The sequence below is a fragment of the Melopsittacus undulatus genome, chromosome 19 (assembly GCF_012275295.1).
Source record: "Melopsittacus undulatus isolate bMelUnd1 chromosome 19, bMelUnd1.mat.Z, whole genome shotgun sequence".
NCBI lineage: Eukaryota > Metazoa > Chordata > Aves > Psittaciformes > Psittaculidae > Melopsittacus > Melopsittacus undulatus.
Window position 1 is genome coordinate 3,998,660 of NC_047545.1, and position 21,636 is coordinate 4,020,295.

A 21,636-nucleotide genomic window follows, 5' to 3' on the forward strand; every position below is an offset into this window, starting at 1 on the left:
GGGAGTGGAGCTCTCCTCCGTGCCACTGAGGCTTGACCTTCAGGACCTGTTGCTCTGGTACGTGCTGAATGCACAGGCGCTGGAGTGTACCTCTTGTTGCTTCCCCCAGGCTCTGGCCTGCCAGTTTCCTTCGAGTTACAGGAAGAGGCACAGATGCTGCTGAGCCTATTTCTGCAGTCTCTGTAGAGCACATTTCTCTGTTAGAAAAACCTGAAGAGAAACCTGTTTTGGTTTCTAACTTAAGGACTAATGCAGGCTGGCAGCTCTGTGAAGCGGATTGCACTGACCTAATTATCCTTTTAGATAAAGCACCACTCCTGCATTGTCTAATCAGATGAAAATATCTGCATTACAGATGGTCCCTTCCATTCATTATTCACTAAGGAGATTAAGTTTCACAGCAAGAGGAGCAACAGGATGGGGGTTGGAACACTGGTGGGAAGAGATTGAGTGTGTCCCTGTGGCTGTCACCTCTGCTTTGCACTGGCATGCCACCTTCTCCATCCAGGACCATAAGGAACCATGTTCTTCTACTGGTTTAGCTGTTGCAGCCCTTGGAGGTTCCTTACCAGTTTTTGGTTTGCTCTTATAATTACTGTAAAGCACAGAGTTGAATTTGGGGGGAATTTTGTTGGATTCCCATTGTCAGTTGATGGGGAAGGTCCTATTTTCCTCCTTTGACTCCATCATTTGTTAATCACTGCTCCCCAAGTACAGTAAGTGAAGAAACTGGTCATCAGTAGTCAGTCAAGGTAGCTCCTGTGCTCTGGTTTGATTGTAGCAGAGCACTGATCCAGGAATTGCTGTCTTCTTTCCAGAGGGGAGAAAATAACCAATTTTCTCCCAACCATAGCTGACCATCTGGTTATTTCTGTGCGCCAGTAGTTTTCCTGGTGAGATTTTCCCCCCAAACTATTGGCTAAGTATGAGCTAGGATAGTGTTCCAGTACAAAAATAGATGGGTTGAAACAGGGCTGTGGTTCATTTGAATTGTAAAATGCTATATCTTGCAAAAGGAGACAGAGGAAAAAGTGTTCAGTTTCCATGTGTTATATTGGGTTAAAACACAGAGATTTTGGTTATAACCGTGCTCTTAGCCACATTGGCAAGGACAAACATATAGCGTGCCTGGATCCAAATAAAGCCTAGCAGCCATTTAGGTTAGATTTCAAGACCTTTATATGAAGCTTATTACTTACAAACAGTTTCAGGTTCCGCTGGTTCTTTGCTCTTTGCTGAACTGTGGCTTTATAATCAACTTCCTTATTGTTGTTCAATTTCTTTCCTTTCTCCTGTTGGTGTTTGAAAGGCTCGTGTAGATGTTAGAGACCAGTGGTGGGGACGACTGCAGCAGAGCAGCTGACTTGGCAAAAATGGTTGTAAAATAAATATAGTTGCCTTACATGTGGGTTTTCTTCTACTGTCTCTTGGTTGCTCAACCATGAAACTATTTACTACAAGAGAGATAAGACTTTGAAACAAAGTTATCTCATAAATAATCTAGAGATGGTCTCCATTCACAAATAGGGCATCTAGAGCTCCAAAAAAGATGTTCCTATATATAAGGTGAGAAAAACTCAGTGTTCTTTAGAACTGTTCTGATGTTGCATTGAGTTTCCCCTTTAGATTTTGGCAATATCTAGCAGGATGTTGTGAGGTTGCATCTCTGTGAGTTCAGTCTCCAATGTATGCTTCGGTTTTACCATAGCAGGGATATCAAAGCATGCATCCCCTACCAGCAGGTGGGAGAACACAGGTATTAATCCTGGTTTAAAATCTCATTTCAGGCTACCTGCTCGGTGGAGCAGATAATTCTGAGTAACTTTAGTTGTTCTGACCTGCCGTTTTCAGCATATTTTGTTTCTAACCCTAAGGCTCTTTGAAGAGTTCTTGATCTCTTGCCCAAGAACCCTCAATACTTTCCTTAATCATAAAATCAGGGAATGGTTTGGGCTGGTAGGGACCTTAAAACTCATCCAGCTCCAACCCCTGCTAGAGGCAGGGACACCTTCCACTAGAGCATCGGGCTGCTCTGCTGGGAAGAGAAGGCTACAGTGGAAGAAAGCAGGCTCCAGTGCTTCTCTGGGGCAGCAGGGTTTAGAAGTTATTGGAGCATGTCTGCATTGCAGTTCTGTTTGAGTTGTCACTAAACAAGACTAAGTGCTGGCATGTGACATGCTCTCTTCTTTCCATACTAAGGAATAGATGCAGAAAAGGGATTCCAGAGCAGTCACTTTGTGGTGTTGTTTTGATGTTCATGAGGTTCTGATATAAGCCATTATCTTACCTGCCCCTTCAAAGTGTGTCATCATCATTAATTATACAGTTGCATGTTGTTTTTTCTCTCCTCCTCTTATCTTCCTCCCCCAGCCTTTCTCCTGCCTTACTTGGGACACAGCAAAACAGCCCATAGATTCCTCTGGCATTTCAAAAGCATGACTTAATGGTGGAAAGGCTAGGGAGTTGTGGGTATTAACCTGGCACTTGATGAGGTTTCATCAGAAAGGTACTGAAGTCATAACTAGAATTACTTTCAAATAAGGTCTTTAGGTTACTTGATTTCCAGCATCAAAGGGTTAGAAGCATGTGAGATTTAGATTTAGTACCACAGGCAGATCAGAGGTTGCCTGTCTGTTGCAACAAGGCAGGGTGCAGCAGGCACCGTGGCTCTGTGCTCTGATTCCCACTCTGAGGGGTCTGACCAAACCACAGGGCTCAGCAGGGACTTGAGGGGGGTTTGGTTTCTGCTGCAGGTGCTGCATGGTGTCTCTGGGTTCTCCATGGAGCACAGTCCTTGTAGGTCACTGGTGATACCTGGAGACCCTTCCCTGTGTTCATCCCATGGGAGGAGAGCAGATGAGGGTGGGAGCAGAAGGGGAGGCCACCTCCAGGACCTGAGGAGCTCTGGGTGCTTCATCTCCTTGGTGCCTCCTAAAGCCTTCATTTGGCCTTACTTCAGTAGCACCCCTGAGTTAGGACAACATGTTTGCTACGGAGCAGAAAGGAAGGATGTTAACTCCTGTGTGTGTGGTTTTGTGTTGTCTTTCTTTCAGCTGGAAAGAGGTGACTTCCTCTCAGAAGAATGGAGAGAGAGAATTGCAAACACAAGGTACAGTGCAGCAGTTGAATGCTGCTTTATGAACTGAATATCTGGGAGTTTGTATAATGGAAATTGGGAAGCTGGCCAGCTTTTTATATAGAATTTCCATAGCAAATAGCAGAAGTGTATCTGCCAACTTTTATACTGGCCTCTTTAGATCCTGTTTTCTGACTAGAAGAATGGGTTTAAATGTCTGTCCCATGATATTACATACAAGGGTGTATCCAAGATAAATTCTGGTTCTACAGAGAAGTATCAGCCTCTTGTTTGTTTTGCATATCCTTGTAGTTCAGATCAGTGATTCTGGCAAAACACTGGTTATTTTGGCTATTGGTGCATACAGTGAGGCTCACTTTCCATTAAAAAAAAGGCAAAAGACCGAAGTGAGCATGTTCTAACTTAAACTGGGAATTCATTTGAGCTCATTGTATTGAAGATTTGTTTCTGTGAAGATCTGTACAGAGGATTTGAATCCTTTTTGATGGCAGGAAAAAGGGAGTAAATTGGTTAAAGCAATAACATACTCTGCATTTTTAAAGGCTTTGCATTTCCAGCCTGATGGACAGAACAAATAAGGTCTTTGTATGACCTTCTGGGCCACCCTGTTGTGTGGGGGAATGAAGACTGTTGTCCAAGAGGCTCTCTGAAAGTCCTCAGCATTGTGGCAATCTATGGATTGCTTCCAACACCCTCTTTTAAGAGTACCCCATCACACAGGCGTCTGCCTGGCTGATGGCTTCTGCATTGCTCTCTACCTCAGTTAAACTTCTAGAGGTGCCTTTTAATTTGTGGACAGGCTTGGCCCAGCTTTGCATAGTGGGGTTTTGCTTTGTTACTTGTGATTCCAAATCCACACTCCTCTGCTGTCTGCGCAGCTTTCCTTGGAACAAATGGAATTTGGTTTATTTATTTTTAGCTGGAGTACATCTAACTGCGTGCAGAAATGCTGGTAGATGTTTATTTTGTAGAGTGTGCAGTTAATGGTGTGCCTGCTGATCCACATTCACTTTGTGATGTAGAACTTCAAAAAGGAGTAGATTATTGCTCACAACTGTTAGGTGCTGGTGTTTGTTCCGAGTGTGCCAACTGCTCAGCATCTGCTCCATCTGACAAGACGCAGATTATCTGATGAGTTCATATTGGAGCCACCCAGTCGTAAACCCACAGACTGGTTTGGGTTGGAAGGGACCTTAAAGCTCATCCAGTTCCACGAGCAGGGACCCCTTCCCCTGGAGCAGCTGCTCCAAGCCCCTGTGTCCAACCTGGCCTTGAGCACTGCCAGGGATGGGGCAGCCACAGCTTCTCTGGGCACCCTGTGCCAGCGCCTCAGCACCCTCACAGGGAAGAGCTTCTACCTGAGAGCATGTGCTTATGCACAAGAGCCATGTGCTTGAGCACTGCCATGGAAGCTGTGCAGCACGCAGCATTCCTGCAGGACCTGTCCCTGTGGCTTAGCGATACGTGCAGATGCGGGGGCTGAAGGCGAGGCGGACGGGGGTCCCCTGTACTTCTGTCCTGTGCATACAAGTGTTGTGCCAAAATTAACACTAAAAAATGGGTCTGGCAAGCTTGATCTTTTTCCTTTCCTTCCCTGGATGTTTTCTAGTCCCATTAATATGCTTGGCTCTTTTGCAAGGCCTCATTTGTTTGGCACAGGGTGGGAAGGAGGAGGAAGAAACCCCTGCTAGCCTTACTTGCCAGGCAGGGTTTCCCAAATGTCCAAGAGGAAGGCAGAGCAAGAATAACATTTTCTTTTTTTTCCCTTAATGTAGAAACATTTTTTCATCCATGGTTTTTAATAGCTTTGGCTGCCACTCTTAAGCTCACTGTCCTTGTTGAGCATGTTTCATGTGTGCAGGCGCTAGGAGGGGAGCTTTCAGACAGACCTCTTGCAAAGAAGTTATTTCTTCATGTTGAAGCAGTCTGCCAGAATGGCTTTGCCATTTTGCATGTGCAGGATGCTCCACAGCTTCCAAGAGATGTTGAGGGCTCTTGTTGCAAGCTGGGAGATAGGACAAGGGGTGATGGGTTCAAACTTAAACAGGGGAAGTTCAGTTTAGATATAAGGAAGAAACTCTTCTCTATGAGGGTGCTGAGGCGCTGGTACAGGATGCCCAGAGAAGTGGTGAATGCTCCATCCCTGGCTGTGTTCAAGGCCAGGTTGGACAGAGCCTTGGGTGATATGGTCCAGTGTAAGGCATCCTTGACCATGTCAGGTAAGGAGTGATGTGTTGGAGCATTGCTTTTCATGTGTGAATTAACCACTGTAAGTGTGGTGTTTGATCTCACCATGATAGAGGGCTGAAAACAGTTTGCACATTGGTTTTATTCTGAAACTTCTGGTGCAAACCTCAGCTGTGTGCTGAGAGGAACACAGAGCAGGATGCCTTGAACATCTTTGACAAGTGAATGCTAAAGATAAGGTACTGTATGCAAGAAGAAAGCATTTTATTAGCTGGAAGTGGCTGTGTACAGGGACAAGCAGTGCTTTTCAGCTCCAGAAGAGGCTGTAAAGGCTGTGACTGTGACCTGGGGTTGTGGGGGCAGGTAAGGGGTATGGTTGTGCCATTTGCTTGTCCCTCTTCATTAACTGTACCATTATTTTGCAGTGTTATTTTTGTGAATAATTTTGCCTTTGGTCCTGAGGTGGATCACCAACTGAAGGAGCGATTTGCAAACATGAAGGAAGGTAACAAAGAACTTCCAACCTTTTTCCATTGCTTCCCTGCTTGCTATGGGAGCTGGTGGTGGCGAGGCCTTAGTTAAAGAAGCCACGTTGGTGGGTATTGTTCTGTGCCTTGCAGCAAGCATCTGCACCCCATGGGTATTTCTTGGGCTGTTTACTTCCCATTGTAATATCTGCTCTGACCTCCCTGATTGCTTGGAGTTAGCTCTGTGTGTCAAGGCTCTGCAGAGCTCTGTGGGGTGGGAGGAACTGCTGGTCCTCTCTTACCTGTTACAGTAGTGGCCAAGACCACAAAGCCCTTGTCCTGTCACCACAGTCCCTGATAAAGGTCCCTCTCCAGCATCCTTGTACCCCCCTTCAGACACTGGAAGCTGCTCTGAGGTCTCCACGCAGCTTTTCTTCTCCAGGCTCAACAGCCCCAATGTTCTCAGCCTGGCTCCATACAGGAGCTGCTCCGGTCCCTGAGCATCCTCATGGCCTCCTCTGCACTTGCTCCAACAGCTCCATGTCCTTATGCTGAGAACACCAGAGCTGCACCCACTGCTGCAAGTGGGGTCTCATGAGAGCAGAGTGGAGGGGCAGTGTCCCCTCCTTTGACCTGCTGCTCACATTCCTTTTGATGCAGCCCAGGATACAGGTGGCTTTCTGTATCTAATACAATATAACATTTCTGTAGCTGTGTACTGAATGGAGTTCTTGGGGTATCCTATTTAAAGTTGTCACACTGACTACTGGCTATTCACTAATCAGTATTAAAATGGGAGCACCATCACTGGATGTCTTGTGTGTCTTTTGAGTAGTCTCACTGCAGACACTAGTGACCCCGGATGCCCAGTAACCCCACTGTGACCCTTAGATTGCCTGAGGTGTCTCTTTTTCCTTCCTCTTAACCACTTGGATAAGTAACAATTTTATTTGGTTATGGCAGAAATAACAAATTACTATTTCTGAGAAGAGAACTGTGGCATGAACAAAGAAGCTGCGGCTTCCCCTGGTAGTGAAGAATGGGACTTTTGGGCTCTGCTGCAAACTGTAAACCCCCTAACTTAAGCTGTCTTCTTTAGTTTCAGTGGGTGATCTTTGTTTGAGTTTAGCTGTTGTTTAGTGGTGGCTGGAGAGAAGTGGCAAGGTGGGGGCAGGCTTTTTCCCCAGTGAAGAAACCTCAGTTCTCTTCCCAGAAGGTGCTGGGGCTCTGTGCTCTGGGCTGAATGACCCCACATAGCTGTGAAATGGAGAGGTGCAGCCTTTTAAATAAGAGGACTTTGGGGACTTGTGTATGAATGACACCGAACAGGAATGAGATAATGGTGTTCCTGATTGAAATTTCCATCGATTGCCACTGAGAATTAATGTGCTCTTTCTTTGGAAGTGTTTTAAGATGTGTCATTTTGTAGTGATCCTTGAGGATCCCCTCCCAGCTACCCAGCAGGACGAAGAGATTGACTCTCTTGCATGCTATCAAAACGAGCATTAAGTAGTTTTCTTTTGGTGATGATATACAAGTGGCAGTTTGATTAGGGCTGCTCTTTAGGGCTCTGTGCTGGGCTAGATTTAGTAAGTAGTTATTTCTAGAAGAAACAGTAGCTGACTTTGCTCTCTTTTGTTTTTCCTCCTCTTTTCCAGGTGGAAGAATTGTGTCCTCAAAACCTTTTGCACCTCTGAACTTTAGAATTAACAGTCGAAACTTGAGTGGTATGATTGCCCCTTTTGTTGTGACATTGCAATTATGGTGTATTCGTTATCTGAACATGTCTGTAGTGGGGCTGGGTTGGGGTTTAAAGAGTTGTGTAAGTAGAAAAATGCTGTTGTATTATGATAGCACACATGCCAAAGTGACATGTATTTAAAATCAACCCCCCCCCCAACATTGGAACCAAGCACCACTCTTCTATGGGGTTCCTCCTTTAGATGTAATGACAATGTTTCCCTGGCTGGGCATCTTTTACAGTTGAAGAGGTTGAAATTAAGTGTTGAAATAGGGATTTTCAGGAGGGTGATTAATATCTTTAACTACAAAGAGCTGCAGTGGACTTCCTTATACAGTAGCTGTCTGAATTTGGACAGGTAAATCCCAACAGTCGTGATCTGTGAGGATTAGAAGCTGAAATGTTCAACGTTGAATGCCTTGTCTTCTGTGCTGTAAATCCATCAGACCTAGCCCATAAACGCCCAGTTGCTGTGTCTGGTTTATGGCCAACAAGAGTTTTCCTTGCCTTTCCTTCTGAATCTAGTAGACTTGATATGTGCCAGCATTGCCCTTTGCAAGCGTGGGAGCTGCAGTTCAATGAGGTTTGGGGATTACCAACACCCTGTGATGGTGGTTTTTGTGGTGACCTTTTGTCAGCTTTTACTGTTGAATTTTGCCAAGGGAAAGAAGGATCCAAGCTGGATTTTAGACATTTACTGTGTCCAGTTCAAAACATGCCCTAAATTCAAAACCAGGCTTACTCCTCTCCTTGTGCAAACATGGTAGGTAACACACTGAGTTGCAGATCTCAAGCGGTGTTTTCTGTGCTTGGCCTGATACTCATGGCAAACTGCTTTTCAAGAACAGTAATTTGAAGACTGTCATTAAGGCATTTCACTGAAGTAGCCCCATTGTGAGTTATTTTTATGAAGCTTTAGTAGCTGTGAATGTCCTGTGCAGCAGACACTGCAAACCTGCCCATTTCCTTCCTGTTTGATACTCTTCTCTGTGCCATTTGATTGTTTGGAACCTCATTAACCGTTGGGTCCTGCCTTGGCAATCCTTTGTAGACGTGGGCTTAAGAATAAAAGGAGTTTAAAAGGTGGAATGGTAATCCTGGAAACCCTCAAACCTCCAGGGAGCTGAGATCAGCCTGTCAGTTTGCTAACAAGACAAAGAGCACTTAAGTAAAGCTTCCTACCTCTTGTACAGCACACTAGAACTAGCTGAAATACAAGAAGGCACTTCTGAGGTTTCATTTAGGAGACCTGCCTATGTAAGTAAGGGGGTTTGGCCTCCCAGGCCTTTTCTTCCCTGGCTCATAGCCATTTTGCTGTCTTTTTCTGCTAGGTGGGGAGGCAAAGGGGGCACTGAATAAAAGCCCTGATTATGATGATCAGTTGAGCTGGTTCTTTATCCTGTTTGAGCTTTCACCCCCCTGTGGAATGTTTTCTAGAATGCTGAAGTTTTATGTATCAATGTATATTATGTGTTATTTAATGCTTAATGGGAATATTGATGTTAAAATTATGTAGTGATACCTAATGAAGAGCTGTGTGAAAGAGGTTGCTTAGCAAAAGAGTAGATAATAGCTTCCACTAACAGGAAACTCTTCCAGGGATTCAGATAAGAGGTCCTGAAAAGAAATCACCTTTGTATGCTACAAGTAATGAGAGGATATTATTGGTATAAATTTTAGGCCTTAATCCCATTCTGTGACCATACTGTATTTGGGATGTGCCAATATCAAGTGAATGTGCATGGGATGTGCTGGGCCTGAGACTTGTTCTGGTCTTAGTGGCCTCTTCTAAGTGACATTTTCAGGGAATGTCATCCACTTAGAGCTGTGGATCCAGTATCTTCACATGCAGAGAGGTGGTTTTAGTCTCCTGTGCCAGCTTTATGCTGCTGCCCTACAAGGCTTTTAAGAATACTTTTATTCAGTGGGGTTTTTTTTTTGTGCCTAAGTAGGATTCGAGTCTCATGATTTTCCTGTCTATAATTTACAAAATATAGTGGAAAAGAGAAAACTTTAGGAAGCAGGCAACATTTTTGTCCTTAGTTAGTCCCATCTGGAAAAAGGAACAGAAATGTGGAAAGAGCCGGGACAAACCAAAGCAAGTATTAAAATGTGGTTAAAATAGTGGTTGAAGTTGCTGAATCCTAAACCTTGTGTTTTGACTCTTCTGGGTAATTTCTGTTTAATTAGAAGTGTGCCATAGCTGCTTCTCCAGCCATGCCACTCGCTCAGTGTTCAGTGGTTCTGGAAATGCTTAGGCACATTCCATACCTATTAATTCTGGGGAACAAAACAAATATAGGCAAGGAAACAAATACAAACCATGTTTGTCCCCAGTCCCAATATAGTACAGTTGTAGTTTACATGGGCTGGATCTAATGATGTTCTGTTGCTGGTTCTGTTTCTGGTTCTATCTAATTAAATCCTGTCTGTCAGTGCAGATGTCTGGTCCCTGGGTTCCTTGTAAAAGTTGCCTCTGAAACACAGGGAAGTTCTGTCTGTTAAAAGCTTGCACTAGAACAGAGTTTTACCCTAGAATGGCTGGTGGTCTCTGAAGAAGCATGCCTTACTGGTGCGTGGCCTGGCTTCAGCTGGGTACAACTGTGTGGCAAACTGAGCCACCTTTGCTTCCCTCACTTGATTTTCTTCCTGCAGATATTGGCACTATAATGAGAGTTGTGGAGCTATCACCACTGAAAGGGTCTGTGTCGTGGACCGGGAAACCAGTTTCTTACTACCTGCATACTATTGACCGAACCATAGTGAGTATAAATACAGGCTGGTGGCTCTCTGGCTGCTTTACTTGCTCTGGAGTAAACATGCCGACTTCAGTTCCTTGTTTCTGGGAATTGTATTCGTATTTCCTTGCATATTCAGACCTGTAGCACTCATCATTGGTAGCCAAAAGGCTGCTTCAGTGCAGCATCTCTTGCACAAACAGTATAATGATGGACAGTACTCTGGCAGTCTGTTAATTCATTGAAGGTCCATGGATTTACAGGTATAATTCCTTCTCCTGCTCCAGAATCTACAGCTATGCAGAATCATGGTCTTGTGCTATAGCTTCCACCCTGAGTAAAGACTATCTGGGTCTTTAATTCCTCAGTTTGCTTTGTGGTGTGCAGAGCATTTCGTTTGATCATATTCAAGCAGTAAATCTTCATTCTAGTTAAACTGTCTGTTGCTATAGAACCAGCCAAAGCTCCATAGCAATACTGATGCGTTCACTGGGGTTTGGAGGTTTTTTTTCAGTTAAAGAAAATAGAAACACTGTATAGAAATGTCAGCTTTTGTGGGGAAATAGTTTATTCCCACACTGTTTTGCACTACGATAGTAAGACTTATTTTCTAAGTTTGCTGTAGTCTAATAATGCTCTTGTTAAAAGAATAACCTAAAGTGCAGATGAATGTTTTAGTGGAGCATAAGAATGAAGTAGCTCCATTGACAATAACTTTCTGCTGAGTGCAGATGCATGACGCAAAGCTTTAAAACAAGAACAGGCAGCAGTGAAGACGATAAAACCTTGTTGGAGCTTGGATTATGTCCTGCCAACCTGTCTGTGTCATTTAAAAGAATGAATGTCAATGGCTTCTTGCTGTAGCTTATCTGAAGAAAACCAGTTAGAATTTCTGCAGTTCCGCATTTGTTTTATGCTAATATGTTGTATTCATCTCTCATGACTTTGAAAATGACTATTTTATCTTTCTATTTCCAGCTTGAAAACTATTTTTCTAGTCTCAAAAATCCAAAACTCAGGGTAAGTTTCAGTCTTTGTTTTTGGTAGAAAACTCAAAATAAGCAGAGCAACCACTATGGGGAATTTGGTCACTTGTTAAAGATGTACAGAACTGATAGAAAATCAGATTTTCTTGCTAAGCCAGGAACATGGGCATGGAGCTGATTGAAGCAGAGCATCACATGCCATCAGGCACTGATAGAATCATGTTCAAGAGTATTCTAATAGGGGATTAATGGAGCAGCCACAAGTGTTCTTACCTTGCAGTGGAAGTCTATCAAGAGCAGTCTGTTCATTAAAGAACTGAAGTTAAAGAAAGAAATGATAGTTTCGATCTCTCCCAGTGTTCAGCTGCACAAAAATGAAGCTGAAGAGTGCTCTGAGATGTTACTTTTGGGGCACACTGAGACATGGAATGTGTGGTCAGTTGCTACAGTCTCTGCTGTTAAGTGTGCAATTAAAATGGCAGTGGATCTGTGAGGCTGTGCTGGGCTATATTAATGTGAACTAAGTGACAGGGCTGGTATTCCCAGTTAGAGAATTAAGTGAAGCCACTTAGTTTAAACCTTTAGGTGAACGTTTGTCTTCCAACTGACTTGCTCAGGAATTATTGAAAGCAGGTTAATGGGAGCTTTGAGATAGGGTTTGTTCAGGCTGCTGAATTCAAAGTTGGGAGAAAAAGAGACTTGGTGACATCCATGTACTTTGCAACTTCCCTGCTTTTAATGGTGAGGAAATGGTGCCATTTCTACCTCTTCAACTGAAGAGGTGATGGAATTGCCAGATTTCCCCTGCAAGGTGGGAAAAGGCTTTAAATGAGCTCTTTGAAATACCCTGTCCCTAGTGGTAACCAAAAATTAAGCTTAAAAGTCTGCTCTACAGACTTGGCTGAAGTAGAATTAGATGATGTTTAATGGCTTTGCCATTTCACATCATGCAAGGTTTTTAAAGTGATGTAGCAACACATGGAATGTTGGGGATGGAGGGAAAGCTGTTGAAATGTTTAATAATTTAAAACCCCAAACCAACAAAACACCACCACCACCCCCCCCCTCCAAACCAAACCCTCTAACACCAGTATGTGATCTGGGGGATGGGATTGGGAGAAGTATAAAGGAGGAGGTTTGGCCTTAATCTCTTTTGCCCTGTGGCTGCATGTTTGAAACCCATTATGGAGGGTAATGCAGTAGTACAAAGGGGTGACTTGCTCTTCCCTTTCCCACTGAGTGTTGCCTGAGGCAGGAGAAGTTTTTTCCCTTGCTGCTAAGCAAAGTTTGGGGTGTTGTTTGGCATTGTGTGCCAAGAGCACTTACACCTGGCTTTTGGGGGAGGCTAAGCTGGGAAACACAGTGGTGTGTGTTAAAAAATGGGAAACACAGGAGCAAATGATCATTCTGTTCATGTTTTATTTGAAAACATCTGTCCAGGAGGAACAAGAGGCAGCTAGACGTCGACAACAAAGAGAAAACAAGAGCAACACAACTACGCCAACGAAGGTTCAAGAAAATAAAGTGGGCATCCTGCATTTTTATAGAGGAGAATGTGTTTTTTTCTTAAGCTGTGCATGAATTCATAACCAGTGTCAGGAAAAACCTGATTCTGTGGGACGTGTGTTATCTGAATGGGTAAACTGGTATAGCTGTTGCTGTGGACACAAATATGATGGAGTGACTTAATAAAAGCTGCACTTGGGTATTGTATGACTAATTCTGGAGAAAAGGTATTGCAAGATGAATAGAACAGTTGGTGTCCACCCGCTTACCATGGGCACCAGCTTGCAGAGCTCTCCCTGAGTCATACCCGTTGAATGGAGTTCAAAGTGTGCTGAGTCTCTCCTGCAAAGACTCATTTCCTTTCTCATTCAGTTGCATAATACTGTTAGAAATGCAGTGACTGTTCCTGCACAAAAATATGTTGAGATTTTAATGAAATTCACTTGATGAATATAATCAATAATCAGCTTTCCTTAGACAACAGTTACAGGTTTCCTTTTCTGAGTAAGTCCAGAAGAGAATGAGTACAGCTCCTTGGGTGTTTGGGACAGCTCTTATCCCAGGTCTACTTCACTGGCCAGTTATTTAACTACAGTGCATCAGTTCCTTTCATAAAATGATCAAAGTTAATAATGCTTGCTTGAAAGGAGTGCTGCACATGTAGGTAGAAATGGCTAAAGAGCTTTTGGCTTCCAAATGTCTTTCAGGATTCTGGTGCTGAAGAAGAAAAGGCTGCAGCAAATTCTGTTAAAAAGCCATCTCCCTCTAAAGCCCGGAAGAAAAAGCTGAGTAAAAAAGGAAGGAAAATGGCAGGCAGGAAACGGGGACGTCCCAAGAAAATGAACACTGCAAACACAGAGCGCAAGACCAAGAAGAACCAAACTGCACTAGAACTTCTGCATGCTCAAACTGTTTCACAGACATCTTCATCCTCTCCTCAGGGTGAGTTCAGAGTTGGCAGTGGAAGAAGCCTCCCCCTGCCACAGGAGCCTAGAGAAGCATCTGAGGCTCTGAATGTATGCTTGAAGGTTATTCTTCCTTTATTGCTAGGTGTAGTTTGATTTTGTGTTGTAACTTCTCTCTTCCCACCAAAGCAAAGCTCCCTGTGAGATGATGGTATGCTTCTGTGAGAAGATGGTGACTGAATCTGTCTGTAGGTACTTGGCCAGAAGCTGTTGCTGAGCTGTGGCTCATAGCTCATCTCTGTTGCTAATGTTCTAAGGATAAATTGTAGATGTTCTCCTAAGCAATCTGTTGCAGTGTGGTGATCTAGCTAAGTTACTGGATCTCCCGTTGTAAATGATGGGTTCTCCAGTGTTAAAGTGCCAGAAATACTTGGCTTTCATAACCTGAAAGGTTATCTTTGTTTCTCTCTTCAGATGCATACAAGTCACCTCATAGTCCATATTACCAACTACCTCCTAAAGTGCAACGGCATTCATCTAACCAGCTACTGGTGACACCTACCCCACCTGCACTACAGAAGCTGCTAGGTAAGACTGCAGTGTTGTCAGTTGTTTGGCATGGGAACCTCTACTGTGAGGTTTGTGAACATGTGATTTCTAAACATGAACATCCAAGGGCTACTAATAGACAGCCCCTGTGGAAAGCTGTATATTGAACAGGAAAGAGGGTTAGCTTCTTCCCCTTGTTGGCATCACCACAAGGCCTCTTCTCTTGCTTGCTGCTGAAGCTGATGTCTTGGTCTGTATTTGCTTTTTGGCATTGTTTCAGCTCATATTTGGCACAAAAGGAAACAAGCTTGGGTTTAGCAGGAATTAAAAATAACTTTAAATGCAAGTGTCTAGTCAGAAGTAACTATTTTAAATGAAACCATTCTCTTATTCTTAAATCTTGGGGAAGATCATGCCTTTTTCTCTGCATAACTTCGAGCGAAGTATATGAGATAGTGCCTGAGTTTGAGGTCACAAAGGTGATGTGACTGGAAGATACATTCCATGTGCAAGAGTTGATTTAAGGAAGATCTTGGAGAGTGTTTTTAGGGACTCCTGGTGGTGTATGTTTCCCCCCATTTCTGGGCATTGAGCATTAGCCAGTTTAGGATCACTTGGGAATCTGATGTCATCTTGTCTATGTAGAGACCGAGGACATCAGTGATGTCCGAAACTTCTCCTCTCTTGCTGTGGTGTCTTACAATTATGACTGAGTTCTTACTCAGTGATTTAGGGGAACAATTATGTTGGGGTGTGTGTGGGAGTGGGGAGATGGACACTTGTCTGGAGTAAACCTTGCTGCAAAGGTCTCTCTGCTCATTACCTGTTTTGGCTGCCTGTGATTGCAGCAGCTTGGACTTAATCATGTGGTTGGCTCAGGAGCCCTAGGGGTGAGGGCTGGGGAGAAGGGAGGGTCGTTGTGTAATAGGAGACTGGAGATAGGAGGACAGTGATAAGCAAAGGCTCCTTGGAGAGTAGAGTGAATGTGGGTGTAGAGCTTGTCATCTGTGTGCATGGAAGTAGGAGTACAGCAAGCCCTGTCCTTGTGAAGCTGGGAGAATGAGCCCTCTGAGCTGGGGGCTGGTTTTGGCTTTTACAGCTAATCTCTTTTAATACACTGCGAGTAGAAATAATGAAAGATGTTCATCTTCTCTTTCATCATACAAACACCATTAGCACCCATCATCTTCCTCTGGTTTCTGAATGTATTGTCATGACTTCTGTTGGGATACCTATTAGGAGCTAATGGATCCCAGAGTTCAGCTGGCATCAGAGGATGGATTTTCAGCATGCTCTAAATTGATCTTTAATGGCTTGGTCCTACTTACAGTCCAGATAAAAAGCAAGAGAGGGCAAATGGGGAGAGGTGTCAAGGGAGCAAACAGGGGTAAATAGGAGCATTGCACTTACTCTTGCTTATAATGTATAACCTCCTTATTTATTTTGCAGACTCTTTCAAGATCCAATACATGCAGTTCATGGCATATATGAAAACTCCTCAGTATAAAGCAAGTCTGCAACAGTTACTGGAGCAGGAAAAGGTCAGTCTCATTTTTAGCATTTCTAAACCAAATTGCCAGACTACCAGATGCCTTGGATGGGCGTGGAAAATGCTGGGGATTGGAATGGTGTGCAAGTAACACCAGTTATAAAGACTACCAGAGTAATGCTTAGGCTGACCCTGGGGAGTTTATTGCTTACTCAATCTTTGTGTGCTTAAATTTCCCATCTGCAAAGTGGGAGAGATGCACCTTCCCTCTTCCCTCTGGTGCACCTCCATCTAATAAGACTTACTTCAGTGTCTGTGTGTTGTTTCCTCTGATTTTGACATGAAGCATGGAAGCTGGTGTCTTTAACCCTGTCCTTTTCCCATGCTTGGGATTGGCAGCTGCTTTTCTTCTCTAAATGTCTCAGGGGAGCAAGAGGTGGTGGTCACCCCCCAGCAGTGTGTGCTGCCTGAACTCCTCCTTACCCTCCACATTGAGGGGCTTCCCTGCGGTTTTTGATATCTATTGTTTTCCCACTGTAGGAAAGCCTAAATGAGTTGAGAACTGCAGCATCAGGATGGCTCATTAAACTTGTAATAAATTGAATTATGGGATTAAAAAAGCCCCCAAACTGTCATCACTGACTTAAGAGATTTAATGAAGCATCTTTAGTATTGAGAATCTTAATGTGTTAAGATTGCACTGGTGGGCAAGGTGTAAATTTACCAAGTCGTGGGCTGAAGAACATGGAAAGGCAAAGAAGCTCCTGCAGCTGTGAAGTGTGTTTGGCTCTGCTATGGAGCCATTTCCCCAGCAGAGGGAGAAGATTTCCAACTAAACCCTTTTGCTTCTTGCATTGCTTTAGTTCAGTTCTGAATAATTTAATCACTTTATGAATTAGCCCTGATGAGAGAGACTCTGCTGCTACTTCCGTGAAAGAACCTTTCCCCATAGAACTCAACGATAACCTTTCACTCCTGCCCAATTCCAGCTTCTGTTAGCCCCATGGAAGCTTTCCTTTGCTCTGTGACCTTTGTGAAGGTGTCAGCATAAAGCTGTAGTCTTGTTTAATGGAGCTTTCCCTAAGGGAAACTCTTTTCCAGATGACAGAGGCTGATTTGTGCCACCTCATTCATTACTGACAGTTGGTTGATGCTGATGTGATGTTGAAGCACACATTTTCAATGAGTTGTTGCATACTTGAAGACATTAAAACGAGGAATTAAGCATGAGAATTATGGCAAGTTAAACTTCACAAAGGCAGGAGCAGAACTTTGCTGGATGAGATGCTTTTGTGTAGCCTGTTTAATGATTCTCTATTACAGGGAGATTTTTCAAGTACAAGAAAAATGTTTCTGTAATATGGTTTTAAAATACACAAAATGAATGCTTCATCCCTGGCAGTGCTCAAGGCCAGGTTGGATGGAGCTTGGAGCAGCTGCTCCAGTGGAAGGTGTCCCTGCCCGTGGCAGGGGGCTGGGACTGGATGAGCTTTAAGGCCCCTTCCAACCCGAATCAGTCAGTGGTTTGAAGATGCTGTGAGAGGCTAGTTCACCAGAATACCCTTAGATGGAGCTGTCAGCTCCTGCTGTGTGTGAAGGCTGGATGAAATAACTGCTGTTGAAAGCCTAAAGGCTTTTTTCAGCATCACTTGTGGCAGGCTGTTTAGCATTGCAGTGATTTGGCTGTTTAGCATTGCAGTGATTCAGTTGCTTTCCCAAGTCCTTGTCGTGAGAGGCAACATGAGCTGTATGCCAGGGTCCTGTGTTTCCTCACACAGATGGAACTTGCCAGCACTGCTGCTCCCCTGCTTGGAAGATCCAGGTGCTTTTTGCCCTGGTCCTCCAGAGCATCTGGAATGATGGCTCAAGTTCTGCACAATTCCTATTTGGCCTCAGCAGCAAAAGTTGGAGAAAAGTGTCAGTCTCCAAAGCTTGCTGCTCTTGCTGCACTGATCTTCCATCTGGGAATGGAATAAATGAGGCTCTTCAGCAAAGTCCTGTCCTTGCCCTTTGCTGCTCACACAGTGCATGACCATGAAATGAGTAAGGGAGTATCTAGTTAAGGAATGTTATAGGCAGGAAATGTTCTGTGAGTGGAAGTGTAATGTGGCCTACTGGAGTCATTCTGGCATTGGAGATACAAGTGGTTTGGCTTATTGATGACTTTTCCTATCTCTCCCCACAGTGTTTTAATTTACTGTGTCTTCCATGAGCATTGTGTGGGATGGGCTCACGGATACTTGAGGCAGAGCTAGATTAGTTCATACGATTCTCTGAGCTGAGCTTCACTTCCAACTTGCTACAGAAAGTGGATGTAATGGTTTTATTAAGAGGGCCCATGTTGCAGCTGGTGCTAAAAGTCTATTTTCTCACTCTTCTCTCTTGCAGGAAAAGAATGCTCAGTTGCTGGGGACAGCACAGCAGTTATTCACCCACTGCCAGGCACAGAAAGAGGAAATCAAGCGTCTTTTTCAGCAGAAACTTGATGAGGTAGCCCTGATCTGGTGGAAGTGGATGCTTGTTTGTCATCTGCATGCAAACGAGTTTGGTAAAAATAAGACCAGAGCAGTCCCAGGTCTTCAGCCCCTGTTTTGCAGCAGATCCATGCTAAAGAATGTGGAATCTGTGGAATCACTCTTTGGTTGTGTTTTGTCTTCATTGTTGAAATTGTTGTGTCCAGGGGCAGGGGGTGACAGACCATGAGCACTGTGGTAGTTTAGTGAAGGTTGTATTCGCTGCTGGTGGAAGGAACCAACTCTGTGTTGCCAATGCAAGTTCAGAAGAGCAGAAGGGAATGTGGTGCTTCTCCACAAAACCAGTGTTCTTTTGACTGGCAAGAAACTAAAGGCCAGTTTTCAACCTGAGTTACTGGAGCAGCAGCTCCAAGTGAGTTACTTTTGTCCTTCCTTGTTATCTCCTAGCAATGACAAAGTGCCTTGGAGAATGCTGGAGGAATTGCTGAGAAGCCACAAATTCGGGACAGATCTCAAAGTCACTTTCGAATGGTGACAATCTATCTTGGTGTTGTGATGGGATTGTGAATGTATATAGATTGACCTGTCAGGTCTCATTCTCTCTTCTCTTCATCACTCTTAGCATTTGAGTGCTCAGAACGAGTCTGCTGTTCACATGAGCTATGATAGGAACAGATGAACAGCTGGAAATGGAGAATGCTCAAATGCGACAAACAGAGTAAGTAACAGACGAAAAGGAGCTGGAACTGATTTGAAGTACAACTGAGAACAAGACATTACAGTGAGTAATATACAATGCCTCTGTTAGGATAGGATATGTAAGGAGGAGAGATGTATGTAGTCCCTGCGTCGAGAACCTCTGATCCAGGAATCTTTACATGGAGTGATCATCCAGTTGACTTAGCCCCTATGTAGTGGAGGATGGAAAGTTGGAATTGGTTCCTTAGTGATGTCCTGAAAATTAGCTTGACTCTCTCAGTGTAATGAAAGCTTTTAAGGGTTCTCTCTTATTCTAAAAGGCTTGTCCAGTGCTTGTTTTAACTCCTCATTGTTCATCTTGGCAACTCAAACTGTGTTAAGGTAGGTGAAGGGGAAATGTGGATGTGGAAGTGGTTAGGGAGGATGGGTGATAACACTGCTTCTAGAAAGAGCCAGGTCACATCTTGCCATCTTATGTGGGGACCACAGGTGGTGCCTGGCTTAAGCTGAGAGGAGCTTTCAGTGGGTTAAGAAGCTTCTTGCTTACATCCAGTTGGAAGGTGCCTGGCTTTCAGCTTGCACCTTGGGTGGTGTGGAGAAAATTGTCTTTTGACCTGTTTATCCTGTGTCCTTGCAGCTTAAGGCACGGTGTGAAGAGCTGAAGCTGGACTGGTCAACATTGTCACTGGAGAACTTGCTGAAAGAGAAGCAGGCATTGAAGAATCAGATTTCTGAGAAACAAAAGCACTGTTTGGAATTGCAGGTAGAGAGCAAGAAACAAATGTAGAGCCACCAACTTGGGGTAGCTCTTGAGCAATGGGATGGTTAAGGGTATGTGACTAAATATGATGTTAAAGGAGAAGAGAGATGGTTTCTTCCTGCTCCAGATTAATCTTTCTATTAGAGTATTTTAGTCAACTTGAAAAAGAGGTGGATAATGTTTAAGGGAAGTAGATGCTACAACCTCATTCCTTGGTCATGCTGTGGAAGAAAGAATCGTGCTTTACCGTGAAGTATAATTTAAAAGCAGGTCTTGTTTGTTTCCATGTGTGCTCTGATGTCTTGGTTCAGGAATCAGTTCCCACAGAATGTCACTTCTCACAGTGAAAAGAAATGACACTCCTGTGTCTAAGAACTTTTCTTTTGCTGTGAGGTACTTTGACATGGAGTGACTGTTTCCTTCACTGACTGGCAATACTGGGCTAGTCCATACTGTCTGTATATAGTTGGGGTTATTTTATGTTTGCATTTACGATCTGAAGAGTGTTTTCTGAGAAGCTCTGAGCCCTTACCTGTGCCTTTTGGTCACAAGCTCTGATCAGCATCTTGAAATCTGTTTCTCAAATTTCGGGTCTGTTGTTCCCAGAAATGGGGCTGCTTTTCCTGAGAAACATATGGAGGCAAAGCTCCATAATGTGTTAAAATTGCTAAGTGTGGTCTTTAATCATTGTCTTCCTCTTCATTTAAAGATCAGCATTGTGGAACTTGAGAAGAGTCAAAGGCAGCAAGAGCTTATGCAACTGAAATCATACACACCGTCTGACGAGTCCCTGTCAGTACAGCTACACAATAAAACCCATTTGAGCCGTGATCCTGAGGCTGATCATGGCAGGTTCCAACTGGAGCTGGAATGCTCCAAGTTTCCTATGCCCCACATCAACGGCATGAGCCCTGAACTGTCCATGAACGGCCATGCTACTCCCTATGAAATTCACAACGCCTTTAGCAGGCCCTCTTCCAAGCAGAACACCCCTCAGTACACAACCTCTCACCTGGACCAAGAAATAGTTCCATGTACCCCAAATCACAGCAGCAGACAGAAGGCAGACAAGATGACAAGCTTGTCCTTACCTGACTATACCAGGTTTTCCCCAGCTAAAATCGCACTAAGGAGACACTTGAATCAAGACCACGGAGTCAATGGAAAAGCAACAGCTAATGAGATACAGAGGTGAGAGTGATCACTTCCTAGGTTGGGAAAGGAGGGGTAATTGCTTGTTTTAATTACAGGGGTTTATTGGGACTGTGGAAAAATATGTTTAAAAGTGAAGATTAATAAGCTATTTGAAGTTTTGTTTCCAGAAACCCAGCTGATAGGGGAAATAAGGTGGTACTGACAGTGCCTGGAGTTTCGTACAGGAATTCCTTACAGAAGTCATTCACTTTTGTAGTCTAACGATCCTACATCTGTGTTCCAGAGCTGACCATGTCAAAGAGAATGGCCTTACATACCCAAGCCCTGGTATTTCAAATGGCATAAAGCTGAGTCCACAGGAAACTCGGCCCTCTTCCCCAGCGGCCTTACCAGTTGCAGGCGAGAAGGTGAGCGAGCTGCTTGTGCTCAGGGTCAGAGATGTTACACCTGGTAGAACAAGGAAGAAGTTGGCCAAATTAGGGAATGCAGGCCCTCTCCTTTCTGTGCTCTGCTTGGCATGGGAAATAACACAAAATACAGTACGTGTGATACAGCAGAATATTGCTGGCCAGAGGAAGAGAATACCGTGCTCATGAAAGATGTGCTTACCTCTGAGCTACTGGTTTGTAGACAAACTGCACCAGTAATGCAGTAGGACTTCTTTCTGATCTGGTGTGTCTCTATGAACTTGAAAAGTCGTTTCTTTCTTAGTTACAAAACTAGAAATAGCAAAAATTTGTCCATTGAATTGCTCCAGCCATGAATCGTATTGGTGCTTATTTCAAAGCAAGCAGGTGCCCTCTAATAGGATAGCATGGAGATATTTTTGGCTACTACATTTTCTGCGTACAGAGGGCCTCAAGATACGAATTCTGCTTTTCAC

The 21,636-nt window shown here is 44.0% G+C and overlaps 1 protein-coding gene across 1 annotated transcript in view; it reads left to right on the forward strand.

Annotated features, from left to right (window-relative positions):
- Positions 1–21,636, forward strand: part of DOT1L (DOT1 like histone lysine methyltransferase) — a 70,624-nt gene that overhangs the window by 31,940 nt on the left and 17,048 nt on the right. Inside the window, exons 8-20 of the mRNA XM_034070927.1 lie at positions 3,054–3,109; positions 5,710–5,789; positions 7,410–7,478; positions 10,148–10,254; positions 11,209–11,250; positions 12,657–12,740; positions 13,430–13,664; positions 14,102–14,215; positions 15,626–15,717; positions 18,054–18,155; positions 19,476–19,601; positions 20,308–20,789; positions 21,037–21,160. Coding sequence (XP_033926818.1) covers positions 3,054–3,109; positions 5,710–5,789; positions 7,410–7,478; positions 10,148–10,254; positions 11,209–11,250; positions 12,657–12,740; positions 13,430–13,664; positions 14,102–14,215; positions 15,626–15,717; positions 18,054–18,155; positions 19,476–19,601; positions 20,308–20,789; positions 21,037–21,160 — 1,713 coding nt within the window. The remainder of the gene's footprint in view (positions 1–3,053; positions 3,110–5,709; positions 5,790–7,409; positions 7,479–10,147; positions 10,255–11,208; positions 11,251–12,656; positions 12,741–13,429; positions 13,665–14,101; positions 14,216–15,625; positions 15,718–18,053; positions 18,156–19,475; positions 19,602–20,307; positions 20,790–21,036; positions 21,161–21,636) is intronic.